Source organism: Patella vulgata, chromosome 9 (assembly GCF_932274485.2).
Source record: "Patella vulgata chromosome 9, xgPatVulg1.2, whole genome shotgun sequence".
Lineage (NCBI taxonomy): Eukaryota > Metazoa > Mollusca > Gastropoda > Patellidae > Patella > Patella vulgata.
Genome location: NC_065887.2, coordinates 42,304,725 through 42,324,649, shown reverse-complemented (window position 1 = coordinate 42,324,649; position 19,925 = coordinate 42,304,725). Strand labels below are relative to the sequence as shown.

The window sequence follows — 19,925 nt, the reverse complement described above, 5'->3', positions numbered from 1 at the left end:
GAGGGTAACGCAACCACCTTGCACCCCATATTATTATATTATATCAAATATATACTTAAATAACGATTGATTGTACATCCATGTAATTTCTTTTTAATGCTGTATTGTACTTACAAATGAAATTGAAATAAAGATCATTTTTAAACTACTTTTTTTTATATACGATATCGACTGTTGAGGATGCAAATATTTAAACACGTGTTACAATCGATTTAAGCCGATAATAAAATTTGCTTCTAAATATACAGACATATTTATGTCGATTTCTGCAACTGATGTTGCTATACCTTTCCTCATAAACGAATATATCCGATCCATAAGCCACGTTTATCTTGAATAACAAATCACGAGCAAGGAGGAAAACACTAACACCACATATATGAAATATTATTTCCAGAAGAACAACAGTAAAGCAACATGTCGACAGGAAGTTGAATAACCAATCACGAGCAAGGAGGAAAAAATTTAACGACCACATAAAAGTTACTGATTTTATTTCCAAACACAACTGATGCATACTATTTGCAGGAAGAACCCTCCAAAAATAGTATGTTCAAACGACACGTCATGTGATCAGTTATTTGTGTATAAAATAAACGATAAACTCCCTTGTTCAATAGTCTAATTGTGTCACGTACTCTTTGCATTAAAACGAAATAATTATACTATTATCGTCATGCGTGTTATCTTTTGGATTGCATTGGTCTTGACCACTGTTGTGACTGTCTCCGGACAAAGGAGTTGGTGGCCTTGGCCAAGGGAAGGGGGCATGAAAAATCCAAGATGCATTAGTTGCACAGAGGTTAAAGAAGCTCATTTGTGTGAAAACTGCTGCAAAGGTGAGGGGTTTTTTTGTTTTGTTTTTTATATTTTTTCGGGGGGGGGGGGCATTTTAACGATTTGTTATTTTCTAATTACACTATACAGGTGGACTGTCGGCCTGTATAATATAATGTCTACCATGCTTTAAAAATCGATATGAGACGTCCGTTGTTTGCAGGGACGGACTGGTTAGCTCTGGGCACTGACAGAAACTGGTTGCCTTGGAACCCCATCACAGTGAAAAATACGTTGATTTCCCCAGTTCATTTTTCTTTCCGGATTAAAGCCATTATATTTGTCAGTGGGCGCAAAGAAGACTTTTCAATTTATTAACTAATTTCAAAATAATTTCATCATGGTAAACAAATATCTTTGCTACGGGGCATATTTACGCCCAGATTATATGTTACACTTTTTAAAAATTGAAAAGTTTGTGTGAATCCTTTATAACATTTACCATGTAATTAATGTCTAACTGTGTTATAATGAAATAGAAAAACTATGTTAATTTAGTTAATATTAATAATTCTAGTGTCAGTGTGTGATCCGGATCCTTGCAAAAATGATGGTATGTGTTCACCAGCCGATAACGGTTACATCTGTAGTTGTACTCCTGGGTATTTAGGAGAAAACTGTGACGGTAAGATACACTGTAAATCATATATCAATAATTTTCTGATGGGGCGATCGTTTAGACTTGTATTTGTACTAAACCAAAAGATGCCGCTCTTAACGGTACAGTTAATGATAAAGCGATTTAAAAAATGAAACGAATGTAATTTCTAAATCTGCTGTAATAACCAAGAAGCTTAATTTTACTGCTATTCAAAATCGTCAACAATAAATTTTTTACGGCTGTAATAGTTGATAGATTTGTAGAGAATTGCACGTGCCATGGCTATTTATAGTATCATACTGTCAGAAAGTTGGCCTCGACACGGCGAATGTGCACGCTTCAGTGGTAGTCTCGAACTATCAGCGGTTGACTGTATTTCTGTAGGTGCATGAGCCACCCTATCATGTAGTATTCTCTCAAGCAGGATTGTCTTCATTTCCAGCTTCGACTCATCTCTTGCTGACAGCTCATTTGACAACGCACCGCGATTCTTAGTTTTGATAGACAAGGATAAACTAAGGATAGACGAAAGTCAAATAGAAGCTAAAAAATATTTCGGAGATTGTAATAATATATAATGCGCTTATACTGATTGTATTTACAGATATAGCGGAAACTCTTTCGCGAAAGATTACAGGTAAAGGGGACTAGATTGCGAACTGCGCATGTTACGGTTCTAAATCTAATTATTAAGGCCACCTGCAGATTTGGCCATGGCCGCCGAGAGGTAAATAGGATCAGGGTACGTGCTTGTTGACGAGATTGTGGGTTAGGTTTAAGTATTTGGTGGAGAAGTATTAATAAACAATAATAAGAATATAATTACTTCAAAAATTAAATTGAGAGAATTAATCCTTCGAGAAACCAGCCAACATGTTTATATTGTTTGTGCACATTTAATTCTAGTGAACGTATGTCTACCTAACCCATGTAAAAATGATGGTACTTGTTCACCAGTTGATAACGGTTACAGCTGTAATTGTACTACAGGATATTTAGGAAAAAACTGTGACGGTAAGTTTCTTACATTCTTTATTGTCATAATAATTTAGCATGTCTTGACTGAGTCAGACTGACCAACCAATAAGATCATTTTAGGAAACGAACGGACTCTGGATGCAGCCTTGTTTGACACTAGAGTGACATGAGAATTCACTCGTTACATCTGAATTATCCCATTACATCTGCATTCACTCATTACATCTGAATTATCTCATTACATTAAACTTTATATCATTGTAACCACAGTTCCATATAAGTTTGTTCTAACAATGTATAACATACCTTTTTTCTATTAATTCCGACAAAGGCGCACCTGAAATCATTAATACCTAATATAATCGACCTGTTCAACAGGTACTAATATAAATTCATTACCACTGAATAGTTTTTCCTGATCCCAGCTTATTCCTCTGCTGCTCAATGGACCATTTCTCTAACATGCTATACAGAATTGATGTGAATAATTTACTTATGGCATCGATTAGACTGTAGGATGTCACTTTACTTACTTGGTAATGTCATATCCTCACCAGTAGCCTACTTTTTACAATCATCACCAGTTTACATAAATCACTGATAAATACTTACTTGGTAATGTCATATCCTCACCAGTAGCCTACTTGTTACAATCATCACCAGTTTACATAAATCACTGATAAATACTTACTTGGTAATGTCATATCCTCACCAGTAGCCTACTTGTTACAATCATCACCAGTTTACATAAATCACTGATAAATACTTACTTGGTAATGTCATATCCTCACCAGTAGCCTACTTGTTACAATCATCACCAGTTTACATAAATCACTGATATTTTCTAGCTCACTAAGATCCATATTAACCATTAGAATTATGATCACTCACTATCTAATACATTATTACTAATATGTGAGGTCTGCATTTCATCAATTGACTTTTAGTAAATCGCTGTGATGTATACAACCCCTGTATAAATAATGGCACGTGTTATCCATCAGAATTTGTTGTAAATTGTAGCTGTCCTCCTGGATTTATAGGGGCCTTTTGCCAAGGTAAGCTGGTACTATCGTGCTCCCCTTGTAACGTGCACGTACTGTTATATTGAAAAAATAAATTTACTGGTATTTCGGCGTTGGTCGGGCGGGATACATTTCGCAGAACAGCTATAACCGATTGATAGGGTGACCCGAGCTGAAAAAAATCTTGAAAACTATTTACAGTTATGGCACTATATTTATATAAACAACAACCCTAGATGATCCTTTATTATAAACTGCCAATAAACTGTACCTGCGTGCTATATTTCACAAGATATATCCATTCGACTGCATTGTAAAATACACTGCTTTTGTGCACCATCCGCGGACATATTTGTTTTGGGTTTTCAATGTAATCAGCGCAGGTGTACTCACTTTATCAAACAAAGCGTAACTCAAATCTTACCACAAAACACGATCTGTTACGACAATTCACAAATCGATTGATAATATATAATACATAGTCATTATTTACCAAGTTTTTGTAGATATATTAGACCAATCTATTTATATTTTCTGTATACCCATAGACACATAGGTCTATTTATATTGGTATTTATATGTGAATGTGCCTTTGTAAATTAATATTTGATGTCCCATTTAAGAAATAATGTTCGGAAAGTATGTATATTGACGAAAAGTTTCATGGAGTAATTAGAGTATTAAATAAATAATGACAGACTATTTTAATCGATCTAAATGAAAAATATGCAATAGCTGATCAAGTTATGTACAGATTTGAGATGTACATTGACATTTTGTAGTTGGGTTTGAATAAGTGAATACAAACTAGAAGATACATAATTAAGAACAAATTCAAATTCGGGAGGACGTTCCTTCTTGTAAGATAGCATTTACACAAGTATAAATATGCTGATTATATTAATATGTATTTCCTATAACTTTATAGGGACTGAAAGCGATCGATAACATTAACAAAAACACATCTCATCGTGACCAACGCCCTCTAAATCAACATGCCTGTATGTTAGATCTTCTTTCATAACGGTATGTCGTCTATTACAACACTCTTACATACATTTATATGTACAGTATAACATCTGTCTTGGCAGATATTTTTTATAAAACAGTCAATATTATCTTGTCAGCTATATAGGTTAAAAATTAAGGTAATCAGCGCAGGTGTACTCACTTTATCAAACAAAGCGTAACTCAAATCTTACCACAAAACACGATCTGTTACGACAATTCACAAATCGATTGATAATAAATAATACATAGTCATTATTTACCAAACACAGATATGTAATTTAGAATTAATCTGTAATAAACATATATTCCAAATTGTTCCCCTTGGGACAAAATAAAAAGTTAAGTTTTACTTAGAGTATCTCAAAAGCAACTTTTCAAGCAGATCTACAGTTGTAGGCGTATTTTATAAAATAAATTGCTATCCGAAAATTAACCGATTGGTTTAAAGAAAACAGTTATTAAATAATGAATTGTTAAAATACTGTGAGAAGTGTCGGAATGTCGGTCTGCTGGGACGTCTGGATTGACAAATAAAATGGTTTTAGAAACGAAGAATGAAGAAATTGTATTTTTTTTATAACCGCTAAAAAGGGGCATTGAAAGTTTCTTCCGGTTAGGTAGGATCAGCCAGGTCAATTAATTTTTGTAAATTTTCTTTTAAAACTGAAATCGAGTGTTCCTTACTGGCGACAGAAAAATAAAATATAGACTTATTGGCAACTTGCTGATTTAAAACATACCTACGAAACCGGAGCTGTGCCTTCAGTGCCTCTTTTATTTCCCTATCTGTAAGTTGTAAAAGCCCATTTTCCATACCCTCTTTACTTTTCCAAAGACCCACCCCGATAATTTCTGTTGTTAGGCACTCTTTTTTTCCTAATCTCACGTTTCCCCTTTTGTATTAATTCATTCTTTTTTGCCAAAAGAACCGCTAGCTTTTTTTTTCGATTTCTTCCCGTCTTTGCCTAAATTTAGAAAGTTGATTTTTAGTTATCGTTTGAGCATCCATTAAGACCAAATTACGTTATCAGGTGAAAGATTTTTTAGCCATTCATCAGATTTATTCATTTTATATAAAATGGACGCTTCGTTGCCAAAAATATTAGACGAGGGCGCGATCCTCATTAATCTATCGAGATGACTGAACACGGTTTCCGGTAATTTGTTGTGAGGCATGGCAGAACTCGAACACGAAGGATTAAAGTCATCTCGATACTCAAGTAAAATATTTGAATTAAAAGATAAATCAGAATCAAATTTCGTCAGGTTAGCAAGGACCGAATCATTTTCAATTTTGATTAGAGATTCAAATGGGTGTGATTTACCTTCAACAAAGTTTTCAATATTCGGGTTTTCCAAAAAATCATGTAATTTCTGATAAATAGTTTTCATGTCAAGTGCATTAATGCCGCTTTCTAGTATGCGCCACAGTGGAGCTGTAATTAATTTATCTATCAAGCCCAAAGCCTGGCACTCAATATGCTTTGGGTCAATCTATTTTCTGTTCCAAAATCACCAAGAAAATTTGTTATATGCTTGGCCATATAATTTACAATTGCGGCATTGTGGAAAATAATATTAAACCGGTTACCATGAAATGGCGTTCGCGGTAACTTTGAAATCCCAAGGGACTTGAGATACAACTTAAAAGGCAAATAACAACCCGACATTTCGTCCCCACCCTTTGTAAAGGCTTTACAGATGGTCCGAACCAATCGAACACACCCAGGATCGTTTGGCAAAAATGAAGAAGCGGTTTTAAACGTTTGGGCCGAATACGTTTTAAAATACATTTCCTCAAATTTCTTCAATTCAGACGCACTTTTATCGGCCAAACCAGTTAATAGATGAAGACCGCAAAAGAAATGATTTATATTTAGGTGAATATTTCGCTCTGAATCTGATAAATCTGACCAGTTTTCTACTAATTTAGAACAAATATTGCCTCTGTACTCTGTAAATAAATTGTTAAAAAGCTTTTCGGTGCTGGCTCTGTCTAACATTGTATTTCTAATTTCGAAAATTACGGATTTACTAATGGGCCCAGCTATATCATCAAGATCTGCCAAAATTTCATTTAAAGTTGCAAGAGTAGTTTGCGCAGATTTATCAGCCATATTCCGAAGACCAATAATAATTGGCGTATGAGTCGAGTCAGCGGTTAGTGCATATGTACCGAATTTGGAGCCAAATTTTGTAGTTTCGTCCGTATATAAAGTGGTGTTTTTTGCTGACTTTAAGGTTTCTGAAACATGCTTTAAAGATACACCGACGCGCTCACATGATATTCTTTGAACTGTAGTTCTTTTTGGGGTATAATGAGATTTCAGTCCCGCGACAGCCAAACATGCGGTTATAACCGCGTTGACGTTCCTATCGGAAACGTTGAGGTTTTTTAGTTGCATTACCAAATTATGGCATTCTGGAGTGTATCTTTGATTTTTGACATCATACAAAATTACTTCTTCGCCACGAGGTTGGGACTTACAACCAGTTTTTTTATTTGCCAAAACTTTATTATTATTAGCCTTCGCGCGAATCAATTCTTTTGAGGTCTTCCTTAGTCGATTTTTTAAACGGAAAATTTTTTTTATATACGTATTGACCCTTCTTAATAAATTCTTATTTTTCCTATTTAATTTGGTCAAAGTCGCAGCATCGACAGATGTCTGTGTCTCTCTATTTATTAAATGTATCGTGCTGGTATCTGCCGATGGTGTCTTGTCCACAAACCCGGGGAAAAAAGGACTGTCGAGATAATCGTCATATAATTTTAAAGCTTTATTAGAATTATTTTTATTTTTACCCAGCTTTCTAGTCTTTGTCTTCAGTCTGACCAGCCTACTTTGAATACCTTTGTCATCAAACGTCACGCAGTCGTCATTTAAAGCAGTAATTATAGACCGGTGCTCCGTATTGGTCGGAAATTTATTAATAATGCCTAGTACTAGCCTATTTGTAATTCTTGCGAAGGGAAGTTTAGTTATTGTACTGAGATCATAGTGATCGCCCAAACCAATGCTGGATAGTAATTCATCGTTGGACGTCATGCTTGCTAATTGAATGGGTTGACAACAAATTAAAACAAGTCCGTCGGTCAATTCCTAAATAAATTAAAACGATTTATTTCCCTTTAACCCTAAAAGCCAATAGTCTCGAACAGTAAATATAGTCAACCGAGACTATTGTGCGTTTCGATTAATTCCCGGTAGCAAATTTAAGATACGAAACAATTTGTTTATTTTCTGATTTGACACCAGTCGTTTTAGCAATTCCACGAAGATTTTAGGAACCTTTAAAAAATAAAAAGATAACTACGGCTTTTTTTCTTATCTCGACTAAAACAATTTCTACGGAGATGTGAAATCGCCGAAACTAAATGACAACACTCTGTAGATAAATAGCTAATTGAAAAATAAAAACGACAATAATTTTTAGAATTTTGAACGTAGTTTGCGATCAAATAATTTCGAAAGACAAAAGCGTGGTGAAATAAATTTTAACTTGTGTTTATAAACCATCTGATGTTGTGACAATACCACGTGCATGACCATATATAGTGGATATTTGCTGCGATGAATTACTCGCACGTGCTCCCAGTGGACCCGGCGCTGTTTCGTCATCATTCAGAAATTCGTCGTTGGACAGTCAACAACTCTCCAGGTAAGACCGAATTTCTTAGCGGATAAATTATTGTTGCATGGGTCACCCTACGATTGAGATAGGTTTTTCCCGAAAGCGGCCAAGCATTTTTATAACTGGGGCCCCTTCAAATGGTTGTTACATGGTACACCAATGTATGTGAGGTATGGATTTCTTCAATTTAATTTCAGTAAATCCCTGTGATGCATACAACCCCTGTGTAAATAATGGCACATGTTATCCATCAGAATTTGTTGTGAATTGTAGCTGTCTTCCTGGATTTATAGGGGCCTATTGTGAAGGTAAACTGGTACATTGCTTGTAAACTATTTAACCTTCTTCGGTATAAAAACATATATGATATCTGATTTAGGTAGCCATAATTAAATAAATAACCAAGACTACCGAGTTCCAACAGTATCCACGCCAGTTGTGCCTAGACGATCAGATAACTTTAATTCACTTTTAGTTGGTTTACCTTTAAAGCTTATAGATAAATTACAAAAAGTACAGAATACTGCGGCTAGACTTGTTACTTTAACTGAGAAATGTGACCACATAACTCCTGTTTTATATAATTTACACTGGTTACCTGTTAAATATAGAATTGATTTTAAGATTTTATTACTTACTTTTAAATGTTTAAATAATTTAGCTCCTGTTTACCTCTCAGATCTTTTAGAACTTTATACACCTGGCCGAACATTACGTACATCAGATAAACTACTTTTAAAGCCCAAAACTGTTCAACTAGTCTCTTATGGTCAGCGCTCTTTTAGTTATCAAGCACCTGTTTTATGGAATAATCTACCATTTAGTTTAAGATGTTGTACATCTCTATATTCTTTTAAAAAACAACTTAAAACACATTTATTTAATCAGGTTTTTAACTGACTCTGTATACAATCGTTAACATGCCCATAATCTTGTGTGTGATTTACATTGTCACTTTGTAAAGTGCCCCTGAACATGTTATATGAAAGGGTGCACTATAAATATGCTGTAATAATAATAATAATAATAAAACAGGGATGTGTGGCAAAGATGTCACATATCGGATGCGGTAAGGTTTTGGCGGTTTTTCTTTCCATATTCGACCGACTGGGCGACCTTCGGTTATAATTTTTTCACGACTAGTGGTCGGAACTAGAAACCGAACGCGAATGGTCGGGACCATCGTCTGTTCAAAGATGGTTGCCCCCAGGGACATGGTGATGTCATTTTACTCTGCTTTAGACCTCGACCATAACCCTGAAAAAAAACCCTTAAGCTCCAGGAAGGTCTATAAATATCTCCATGGAGGATAATGAATCGCTGTGTTATATATTTTAATAAACAAATAATACTTTCATGAAGTTAAATTTGCGCGACTCTGTTCAAAGATGGTTGCCCCCAGGGACATGGTGATGTCATTTTACTCTGCTTTAGACCTCGACCATAACCCTGAAAAAAAAACCCTTAAGCTCCAGGAAGGTCTATAAATATCTCCATGGAGGATAATGAATCGCTGTGTTATATATTTTAATAAACAAATAATACTTTCATGAAGTTAAATTTGCGCGACTCAAATTAATTTTAAAGACGACAAAATTCCTTGTAATTTGACTTTACTTTTTGAATAGCGCAAATATTGAAATAATGCTTAATTTTTAGACTTACATAGATTCAGACATAATATACGAGACAAAAATAATCTGCTCATAGACGTAGCAACCATTTAAAATCCATTCAAGCTTCCCTAAAATCATATACTTAACAAAAATAGATTCTTTTTACATAGTCTACACTTTCGTTTCATCGACACCGCCATCTTGGAACTACTTCGACCATGCCACAATAGCATGGTTCAGTATTTTCGGACTATGGTCCGGACTAAATGAAATTCGGATTCAGTTAGTTCGACCATAGTCAAGAAATCACGATAACCGAAGGTCGCCCAGGTAATGCTACACGGTTTGTAGAGTGACTTATAAATATAACACAGTTGTAAATGGAATTGTTAGTCATTTTGTGGTGGTTACTTTTTTACATTGTCTTGTACTATTCAAAAAAAGTAGGGGATATTTGATTTTTAAGTGTTATTAAAGTCACCTAATGAAACTGACGAAGAAACAAATGACAAAATGAAATGAAGTTCACATTCATCGATTTATTCCAAATGATCGTTAGACTAAGTAAGGCACAGACTGACCATTATAAGGGTAAAATGATACCCGGGGTCAAACAGCAAAGTTACCACAGCATCACAACCAAGTCAGTAACGGGTAAATCCTCCTCTGTTTGCCAAACAAGCATTGATCCGACGTGGCATACTCCTAATGAGACGTCTAAGGTCATTTTGGTCCAGATTGTCCCATTCCTGTTGCAACGCAGCAGCAAGTTCTTGGACATTGGCATGACGTTGTTGACGTTGACGTAACCTCTGTCCAAGCATCCCAGACATGCTCGATGGGGGAGAGGTCGGGACTCAGTGCTGGCCAAGGTAATGTGGTGATGTTCTGTTGTTGGAGGTAACCTGTAACGATCCTGGCCCTGTGACATCTTGCGTTGTCATCCTGGAAGATGAAACGGCGGCCATGACGTCGTGCGAACGGCACAACATGGACTGCCAAGATGTTGTCCCGGTAGTACTGGCCTGTAACACGCCCTGCAACAACATGTAAAGCCGTTCTTCCAGCAACAGTGATGCCTCCCCACACCATAACAGAACCACCCCCAAATCGATCAAGTCTGATGACGTTAACGTCTTGGAAGCGCTCGTTTCGACGACGCCACACCCTCCTACGTCTGTCCAAAAAATCAACAGTGAACCTTGACTCATCTGAAAACATCACATTGCTCCAGCGTCGATTATCCCAGTGTTGACGATCCCTACACCAACGACGTCTTGCCTGAATGTGATCTCTCAAACAAGGGATCACGCGAGGACGTCGGGCGCGAAGGTGACCCCTATGCAGTCGATTCCGAATCGTCTGGCCACTCACTCTCACACCAGTGTCTGTTTGAAGACGAGCGCTGATCTGATTTGCTGTGATGACACGATTTCTCAAGGCCAAGGTACGGATAAATCGATCCTGGGCTTGAGTTGTCGCCCTTGGTCGACCTGAGCGTGGTCTGTCCTGTACAGATTGTGTATCACGGTATCTGGACCATAGCCTGCTTATGACAGACTGAGAAACATTCATCGTCCGCGCCACAACCGCCTGTGTTGTGCCGATCTGTAGCATGCCAAGGGCACGTAACCTTTCATTTTGGGTAAGCCGACGCATATCAAAATTTGTTTTCTGGTCACTAAAACAATTAAACTGATGTTTCCACCCTGGAATTCAATGCCACAATGACTGTAACATTCAAAGTCAGAGTCGTGCAAATCTTGGGTTGGACCCCCATGATGATCCCAAGCATCACCTGCATTCCATGCGGTAGCTATTGGTGCGTTTGGGCGTCACATGTAACTGGAAATGTTTCTTCTGTTAGGTTCTATAGTGACTTTTTTCGTAGTCATTTGCATATTTTAGTATTATGCCCCCAAAATCAAATATCCCCTACTTTTTTTGAATAGTATATTTATTATTTTGTAGTTGATTTATGTGACCCGAGTCCATGTAACGAGGTCGGGGATACATGTTTTCGTGTTGATGGTGGATTTGAATGTCGATGTACTAATATTGTAAATGATGGAAGTAAGTATATTTAATTTCAAGCCCTCAGACTGTAAATTTGGTTTGTAAGTAGTGACAATATGCGCCGTGTATGCTGCAGTGATCGTTACGTTATAAATGCAATTAATAATATAACCATTACTGTCGAACTAATTTCAGTTATAACATCACCGAATTACCCACAATATTATCCAGGTGGCTTTGGGAAGTGCTATGTTATAATTGGCCGACCTGGACAGAATATCACCTTAACTCTTGACGCACAGTATGGCATTGAACTTGCTGCTGAAGATTGCGATGTTGAATTACGTACTGGTGTATTTTGTGTATTTGATTATCTAAAGCTTCAGGGAGTAAGGTAACCCAATCTATCTTGTCAATAAGAACCCCACAGTTACATCTACCGGGTATATACGTAAGCCCCAAAACAAATAGCAAAGTAGACACATAGTGTGTACAGGTACGGGGGAGGGGCAACGAAAAAGCATTTCCCGAAGCATGCAAATTAGATGGTCACAAAAACGTCTGCCTGCAATTCCGGCCAGTGAAATGAAATGGGGTTTAACGTTCTACTGTTCTGCTCCGACTGGACTGATGAATACGGGCATACGCCATACAGTGTGCTATGAGGGAAGTTTTGCCCGGGCAGCGGCACTGGCACTACGGCCTACTCTTATATCGAATTCCATCTGCAAGGGATCTTTTACGCGAAAGCCAACGTATACACCGGTCCTCGGTTTTTCGTCCCATCCGAACGACTGGACAGCTGTTCTTGTCATGCCCTCCATCCTGCACCACAGGAAACCACGCCTGAAAATCCCGATGGACCTTCTAGGCCTCCAGCCAGTGAGTAAAGCAACAAGAAAGTTCAATATATCGTTATTTATCTAGCTTTAGAACCGACACCCAACACTGACCATCTGAATTCCGAGTTGTCGGCAGAAATGAAGTGGTCGACAAAATTCCCGCTCAAATTCCTGGGAGTTGGTAATCAGCCCGGGGGTAAGTTGGGCGGGGGGGGGGGGTATGAATTTTAGCACGTGTCCTGCTTTGAGCTGAGCGGCTACTTTTAAGTGGCTCTAGACATTACACTAATTTTCAATGGTTTAGTTAAAATCTAAAAATTTGATTCCCAAAAACTGATGACACAAATAATGATCGATGCCCAAAAATTGTGGCATATTGGGATTTCAACACTTAATTTGATGACTAGAAGACAACAAGGAAAATAATAAAAATTTCCGCCAAAATATTTTTTTTTCACACTTTACCGTCTTCCCGAACAGAATCTGCTCTAAAATGAAACAAATAATGCTCAAAGCCGGAAAACTATCACATAAGGCAGAATGGCTTCAGACCAAAAACGTAGTGTGATTTCAGACACTTTATTTTGTCGACTAAAAACTTATTTTTAACGTCATGCATATAAATAACTGAAGTGGTCTATTTTATATATTATAGATATTGTGGTGGGGTACCGCCAGATCCTATCGTAGTACCGACTGGTGAAAACACCACCGTGCGATTTACATCAGATTACGAGGATTCATGCATTGGTTTTAACCTAAGCATTACCTACACAGGTATGAAATGTTGTATTATATTTTTATACAAGTAACCACTGGTGTATACTAGTAAATAAATAATAACCACTGGTGTATACTCGTATATAGCTAAACCACTTGTATATACTAGTATATAGATAACAACTACTGGTATATACTAGTATATAGATAACAACTACTGGTATATACTAGTAGTTGTTATCTATATACTAGTATATACTAGTATATAGATAATAACCACTGGTATATACTAACAACTAGTGGTGTATACTAGTATATAGATAATAACCACTGGTATAATACAATAGTTTTAAAACAGCCATTTGCAAGAACAAATGCTGCATTTAGATATTTCTATATATTTCACATAATTGTCTTTATTTGTCTGTTTTCAGATGTATAAAGCCAAGAGATCAAGAGATGTATACATTCAAGATATCAACAGTAAGACAGTCGTGTTGTATTCTTCATAAACAAATATAGCCATCCACACATGAATTGTTAACTCTATGTAATGACTATATCCAAATTAATCTAAATTCACTTAAGTAACAAAACTAAACACATTCTTTAAACTGACCAATAACCTAAATAAACAGTTCTTACTGTTATTTTCATTTGTTCACTTAAAAGTCTCAATGCGTCATTTAGCGCTATTGGAATCACCTGAAATCGACAATAATGTGAAAAATGGATCTCTAATAAGAATAGCAGTACAAAAATGACCCAATTCCGTTCAGTACGGAATACGCCCACACAGCATCTTGTTTCCACTGTAGCTTATCTGAAAGGAAAACTTGAATGTTGAACAAATTTGAAAAGGATGTAAGATTGAAAAAAAAATCGGCTCAGGAACAGAAGGCTGTGGATTATGAATATCGACAGGGATCGATGACCCCAATATGAAAAAGATCCATTAACAACAATGAAAATGAAATGGGCTTTAACGACATACTGCTCTGCTCCGACTTAAAGTGTCCTAGATATGAGGGAAATTGTGCCCGGGCAGGGACCCTACGGCTTACTCTTATATCGAATTCCGGGAACCACGGTGACTGAGTGGGTAAAATAAGACGCTGGCTCGCTAGCCTGGATGTTGCGTGTTCGATTCCTGCATTGGCCGAGAAAGTTCATGGGGATTTTGCGACGTGGGTTCCCCTTGTCAGTGGTGCAGATGAAGGGCCTGACAAGGACAACTGATGAGACGAAAAACCGAGGTCCCGTGTATACATTGGCGTGCACGTAAAAGATCCCTTGGCAGATGGAATTCGATATAAGAGTAGGCCATAGTGACACTGTCCGGGCACAATTTCCCTCATAGCACACTGTATGGAGTATGCTTATCTTCATTAGCCCAATCGGAGCAGAACAGTAGGACGTTAAACCCCATTTCATTTCATTTTTATATCGAATTCCAACGGCCATGGGATATTTCACGTGCACGCTAATGTGTACACGGTACTCCAGATTTTCATCCCATCCGAACGACAATACGCTGTCCCTTTCTAGGCCTTATGTCCTGCATAACTGACATGGGGGGACTCTGCCGACATCGGGATCGATCACGGGGTCCGCAGGTTAGCGAGCCAAGATCTTACTCACTGAGCCACCGCTGCCGCCATTCATTAAAAACTGTAGCTTTTATCCCGTTCACAAAGTTTTTCGGAAAAGGGGACATTACTTCCGAATATAAGGAAGCGGAACGCTGAATATCGATAGGGTTCATCCTCTCATGATCTGAAATATTCACACCAAATTCTGTTTAAAAAAACTATAGCCGCTATCCTGTTGCCAGTGGTGGATGGGTGTGTGAGTGATATCCAATCAGAATGAGCCATACCCTGTCTTTAAATATTGACCAATCAACAACTTCGTAGCATATCAAGTCCCCACAGAAGTGATAATACTTGGGCAAGATTAAGCACATGACATGGTTATTGAATGAGATGAACCTGACACCAGTGACCTTTTTGCTGGATGCTGGAATTGTGAGAGAATCATCATATATATATTACAAGGTGGCTGTGAAAATTTCAACTTGCTAGATTCAGTCAAAACGGAGATATGGACTCAATACTTTTCTAAATATGGCAAATGTGACCAAATGTCATTTCTAGGGCGTCAAAGTGTGATGTATGTCATGCCCTGTGTTGAATTCTATTAATGTCAGGAAGCTGTAATTTGGAGAGGTACCTCTGTGGGGTCGGTCTGGGGGAGAACATATAAAGATTTTAAGGGGGTAGCATGATTAGAAGGGGCCAAGGCGGTGGTGTTCAGTTCTGCGTTCATTGCCAATTCCGTGCCTTTTCGGGCTATTCTCATGTACCCCCCCCCCCCCCCCCCACTGCATTTGTTGTTTTTTAATATTAGAGCTAGGAGGCCATATGTATTCCGGTGTGACTGTACAGATTACAGCTTCCTAGCTCAAGTAGAACTGTACATTTGAGGCGGTGACTAACCTAAAATAACATTTTTCAATGAAAACCTCCCTATATATAGTCCCTATATTCGCTCAATTGAAAATCGTCGCATTTTATTTTGCTTGAAGCTATGAACCGGACATTTGCCGAGATATCTTTAGGAAGGTGGTGTTTCAAATTTCAGGCTGCTAGCTACAACAAACTATTCATTTTCCTCTGTTTTTCGGATTCCGGGTTCAAACTCGCCAGCAGTAAAAGAAACGTTTTTGGCATTTTGGTTTGGTTATTTGGCCATAAATCCATTTCTTATGATCGGAATCAAAAAGGACAGCAGGCATTATGTACTTTAAGAAGTTAGTATACATATTCACTCAGAATTTCAAGCTTCTAAGACAAACAGTACTGGTGGCAAAGCCAAAAGACTTTCGCAGAATACATTTGGATTGGGTCGATTTTCTAAGATGGCCGCCTTATCGCAACCATAGAAAAGGCCGTTGGGGGGGGGGGAAGGGCGTCTTTTACCGACAACGATGTTTTTGGACTACAGAGGCATCGTTCCCGTTGTCGTAGTACCTTGAAATTGTGATACAATGTGCATTGGGTTCCTAGCTATCACCTATTAAAAAAAGAAGTCCGTTTTCTATTAAAATCGCCCGCATTTTATTGAATTTTTATTGTTCTCGAGATCGCAGCTTTTTCTTATAGATATGAGTAGTGTGAAATCGCTAAAAATATTTCAAGATCTGAATCTACCGGGACGATGCCTCAGCTGTCAAAAATAGTCGTTTTTATACGCCCGCATTTTCATGTGGACGTTTTATGTCTATCTCCCAAAGATCTCGGTTCCTTTCGAAATTGGCATGTATCGGACCATACCTTCGTGGATTATGGTCCCTGATTGTACGACAAATCACATTTTTAGCTTGTGGACAATCCAGAGGCAGCAATTTTCGCCTGATTTTAATGAAACTTGAAATGCATTTTTATAACCCAAAGATCTTGATTCCTTTTGATATTCGCGCATACGAGATAACAACATTATGATATTTTTTGAGAATGGGGACAGTGGTGAATCATGGTAAGTAGAATAAACTTTGGTCGAAGCTTGGGTATATTCAGTCAAATGATTTTAGGCAGAAATGGTTAGCAGTGCTAATCAAGGGGATTGCTTCCACATCTGTGTTGTTAAGGGTTCAAGTTTTGCTTGTGCCCTGTGGTTTGAGTCCAGTCTAGTGTCCATTCAGGTAATTACTGGAAAAATGGTCGAACACGGACGAAGTTCGATCGAATTTCAACTGGTCAGGTGAAGCGTCCTAACGGTCTGTCATTCTGTCCGAGGGAAAGGTTATCGGCAGATTTTCGCCATTTTCTGAAAATAAACGTACGGTAGACTACTTCTCATTAAGTTCTAACTTTCCATGCTTTCGTAGCTATTTTCTATAACTTGCATGTCATAACTCACAATGGTCTATTATTCAACAGAATTACAAATTTTATCTGAATAAAAAAAATAATTATAAAAACACCGTAACCTCGATTGTCGTTGTTACCAGTGTAACGATAATAAAGAAACTCTCAATTATACATTTTTGCAGTTAATCATTAATGGGCGTTGAACAGCAGATCGTATTCAAATCTAATGAAAATCGGACACACAAGATGGCACCGAGACTTGCTTATGGTCTCGTCATGTTAATAAATGTCTAATTAATAGTATATAACATTTCAGGCCTAAAGAAAGACCTGCAATTGGCAGAGTTTGCCCTTGCATTATGTATTTTTAAGTAGCCAATGCAGTTTATAAATGGGATTTTAAGATCTGCGAGATGAAAATAAAATGGGACATTGGTTAAGATTTCTATCGTTATCAAAATTTAATATCTGATATCTAAATAATTCTTTAATAGTTAATAATGCAACAAAAAATACGTTCCCAAAAGATGGTCTTATTTTCAGCACTTTATAGAAAAGGCGGGAAATTTTCGCGTGATTAGGCCGGCATCGTCAAAGACGGGAAGCTAACGTCGCATGATAGGTACTGATAAAATAAGGGATTTATATTGATTGATGAATGTATATACTACAAATAATTAAGTTCTCAATTGATTGTGTGTATTTTTATCTCCGTGGAAAACCCGATCCAATTATTCCATCAATAATCAATAAACATTGCAAACGTTTTTGATCCCGAGATAAAATAGTAGACCCAGGCCCATAGCTAAAGGGGGGGGGGGGGGCAAAAGGGTCACGTTGGTCGTTGGTTTAGTATTGCGTCCACTGGGATAGCCGATTCTTTCCCCATTCCCCACGGGGTAAAGGCACCGATTTGAACCAGGGGAATCAGCTGCCTCTCTTGCGCCCCCCCCCCCTATCCCCGCCCCCGCTAGCCACGGGCCTGAGGCCTACCCTACTTTTCCCCCACATCATCGATCCATTTGCGTTATTGCACCGATCAGGGTTGTTTAAATAAAGTCACTGCACTGTCCCGATATAATCTTTACAGCATTAATTGGACTTTTAAATCAATTGTCATACATATCCGGTGTTCAGTTAATTTATTTTTCAAGAGTTGCAAGTTTAAGATTTAGAGAATTGTCAATACCGGACCCGTACCTCAACGTCGTGGGTACTGTGCGCTGGATCAGATTAAGCTTGCATCAACAGTGACAAGGTGGTGTATTCTGGTCATTCTCCGTCACACTCACATGAAATGCCAAACTGGTCAGCAGTAAATATTCGTTAAATGCATTTTGTATGTAAGTATGCCCCCTAGTTGCCTCACCGTTACTTATAACATCATACCTATTGATGGTACAAAGCGTTTTTATAAATGAAATGAAATGGGGTTTTGTGATACGATTTCCGAAATCGATATTCTAATAAATGTAAGAGGCTTGTTTTCTGGGGTGTTTGTTTTTCATTTCTACAACTATTTCATTCTTTGAAGTGTCAACATCTCCCTAATTTTTACAATAGATCGTTTAAAACAGTGGGTACCAATTGTTCCAGTACCTCCATATTCCTTCCTTCTACATCCCTTACTGCCAATTGGGAGGGGAGGGGGTCATAAGGTCTGTCATTGGGTTAAGTGGCTTGGGTTCGACCGCAAACTTTCACGTGACACGGTGTACAAGGGAGAGAGAGAGAGAGAAATGGGGTTTAACGTCCACTCGACAAAAACTAGGTCATTTCGGGACTAACATATGGTTTAATCTTATTTCAATAATTCGCTTGCGCGTAGGGGTCTTTAGCAGTGGGAGAAAACCGGAGGACCCGGAGAACACCCACGAGGTAGGACAGGCGACCCGACTCCTTGTCACGTACAACCGGGGATTCGAAACCACGCCAGTCGACTCAATGACAGACTTTATGATACAGCGCGCGCACGCTAACCATTCAGCCATCCCCCCCCCCCCCCGTGTACAAGGGGTCGCCTGTATGGTGGACATTGGTTGCCATAGCAAATACTATGCTAGATGAGTGGACAGGAATGCCGATAGTCTGAACCTTGATTTTTAAAGATACATTAGTTAAGAGTTTTGTAAAGAGTTGGCCATTCTTGTTATAATAATTCAAAAATAGATATAGATGATAAAAAAGAAAATATTGAAAATTTCAGTCAAATTACTTTGTTCTGAACGGAATTGTCACTGTTGGAAGTTTGGACTAGAAATAGGCATCAATTGTGTCTACACCGTCCATCGTTTGATTGACAGACGATAACTCCACCCACATATTCTCGGTTATCAAGTAACACGCTCTATGGCTATGGTAGCCTCGTTTGGCAGGCCTTTCGTCACCAGTTTCCGTAAGTGACATCAGCGACTAACGGTAAACGTTAGCTTGGTCCCCCATTTATTGATTTAATTTTACATGGACGACTGTTTAAATCCAAACTTTATCCAAACCATCCGTAGGTCTACAGAGTTGATTTTGAGCTTGTCGTGTAAATAAAGGTCTAATTAATAATTTCTATAACATCTGAAACCTAAATAAAGATATGCAATAGGCAGATTTAGCTCTTGCATAATGTATGCTTAAGTTGCGGATCCCCTTCCCATGGGTGACTCGGGTGTCCTTCCCCTTCCCATTCCTCTAGCCTTCTAGGTAGTGGACGAAAAACGCAAATATAGATAGATAGATAGATTATTTTTTCCATGGATTTGACTGGGGCGTCCCCCCTT

General features: G+C 38.0%; 1 protein-coding gene across 4 annotated transcripts; it reads left to right on the top strand.

The window, feature by feature from the left end:
* The first annotated feature begins 603 nt into the window (after positions 1-603).
* LOC126832210 (adhesive plaque matrix protein 2) lies at positions 604-13,803 on the top strand. 4 transcript variants are annotated; one of them, XM_050562922.1, is made up of 9 exons: positions 604-839; positions 1,355-1,462; positions 2,345-2,452; positions 3,364-3,474; positions 8,286-8,396; positions 11,676-11,777; positions 11,916-12,114; positions 13,218-13,339; positions 13,717-13,803. In XM_050562922.1, exons 1-9 carry the CDS (start codon positions 677-679, stop codon positions 13,722-13,724), a joined length of 1,032 nt encoding a protein of 343 aa, XP_050418879.1. In that variant the 5' UTR covers positions 604-676; the 3' UTR covers positions 13,725-13,803. The 4 variants fall into 4 exon arrangements, 3 of the variants coding, with proteins under 3 accessions (XP_050418879.1, XP_050418881.1, XP_050418882.1); XM_050562924.1 differs by lacking the exon at positions 3,364-3,474; XM_050562925.1 differs by lacking the exon at positions 8,286-8,396.
* Positions 13,804-19,925: the final 6,122 nt, after the last annotated feature.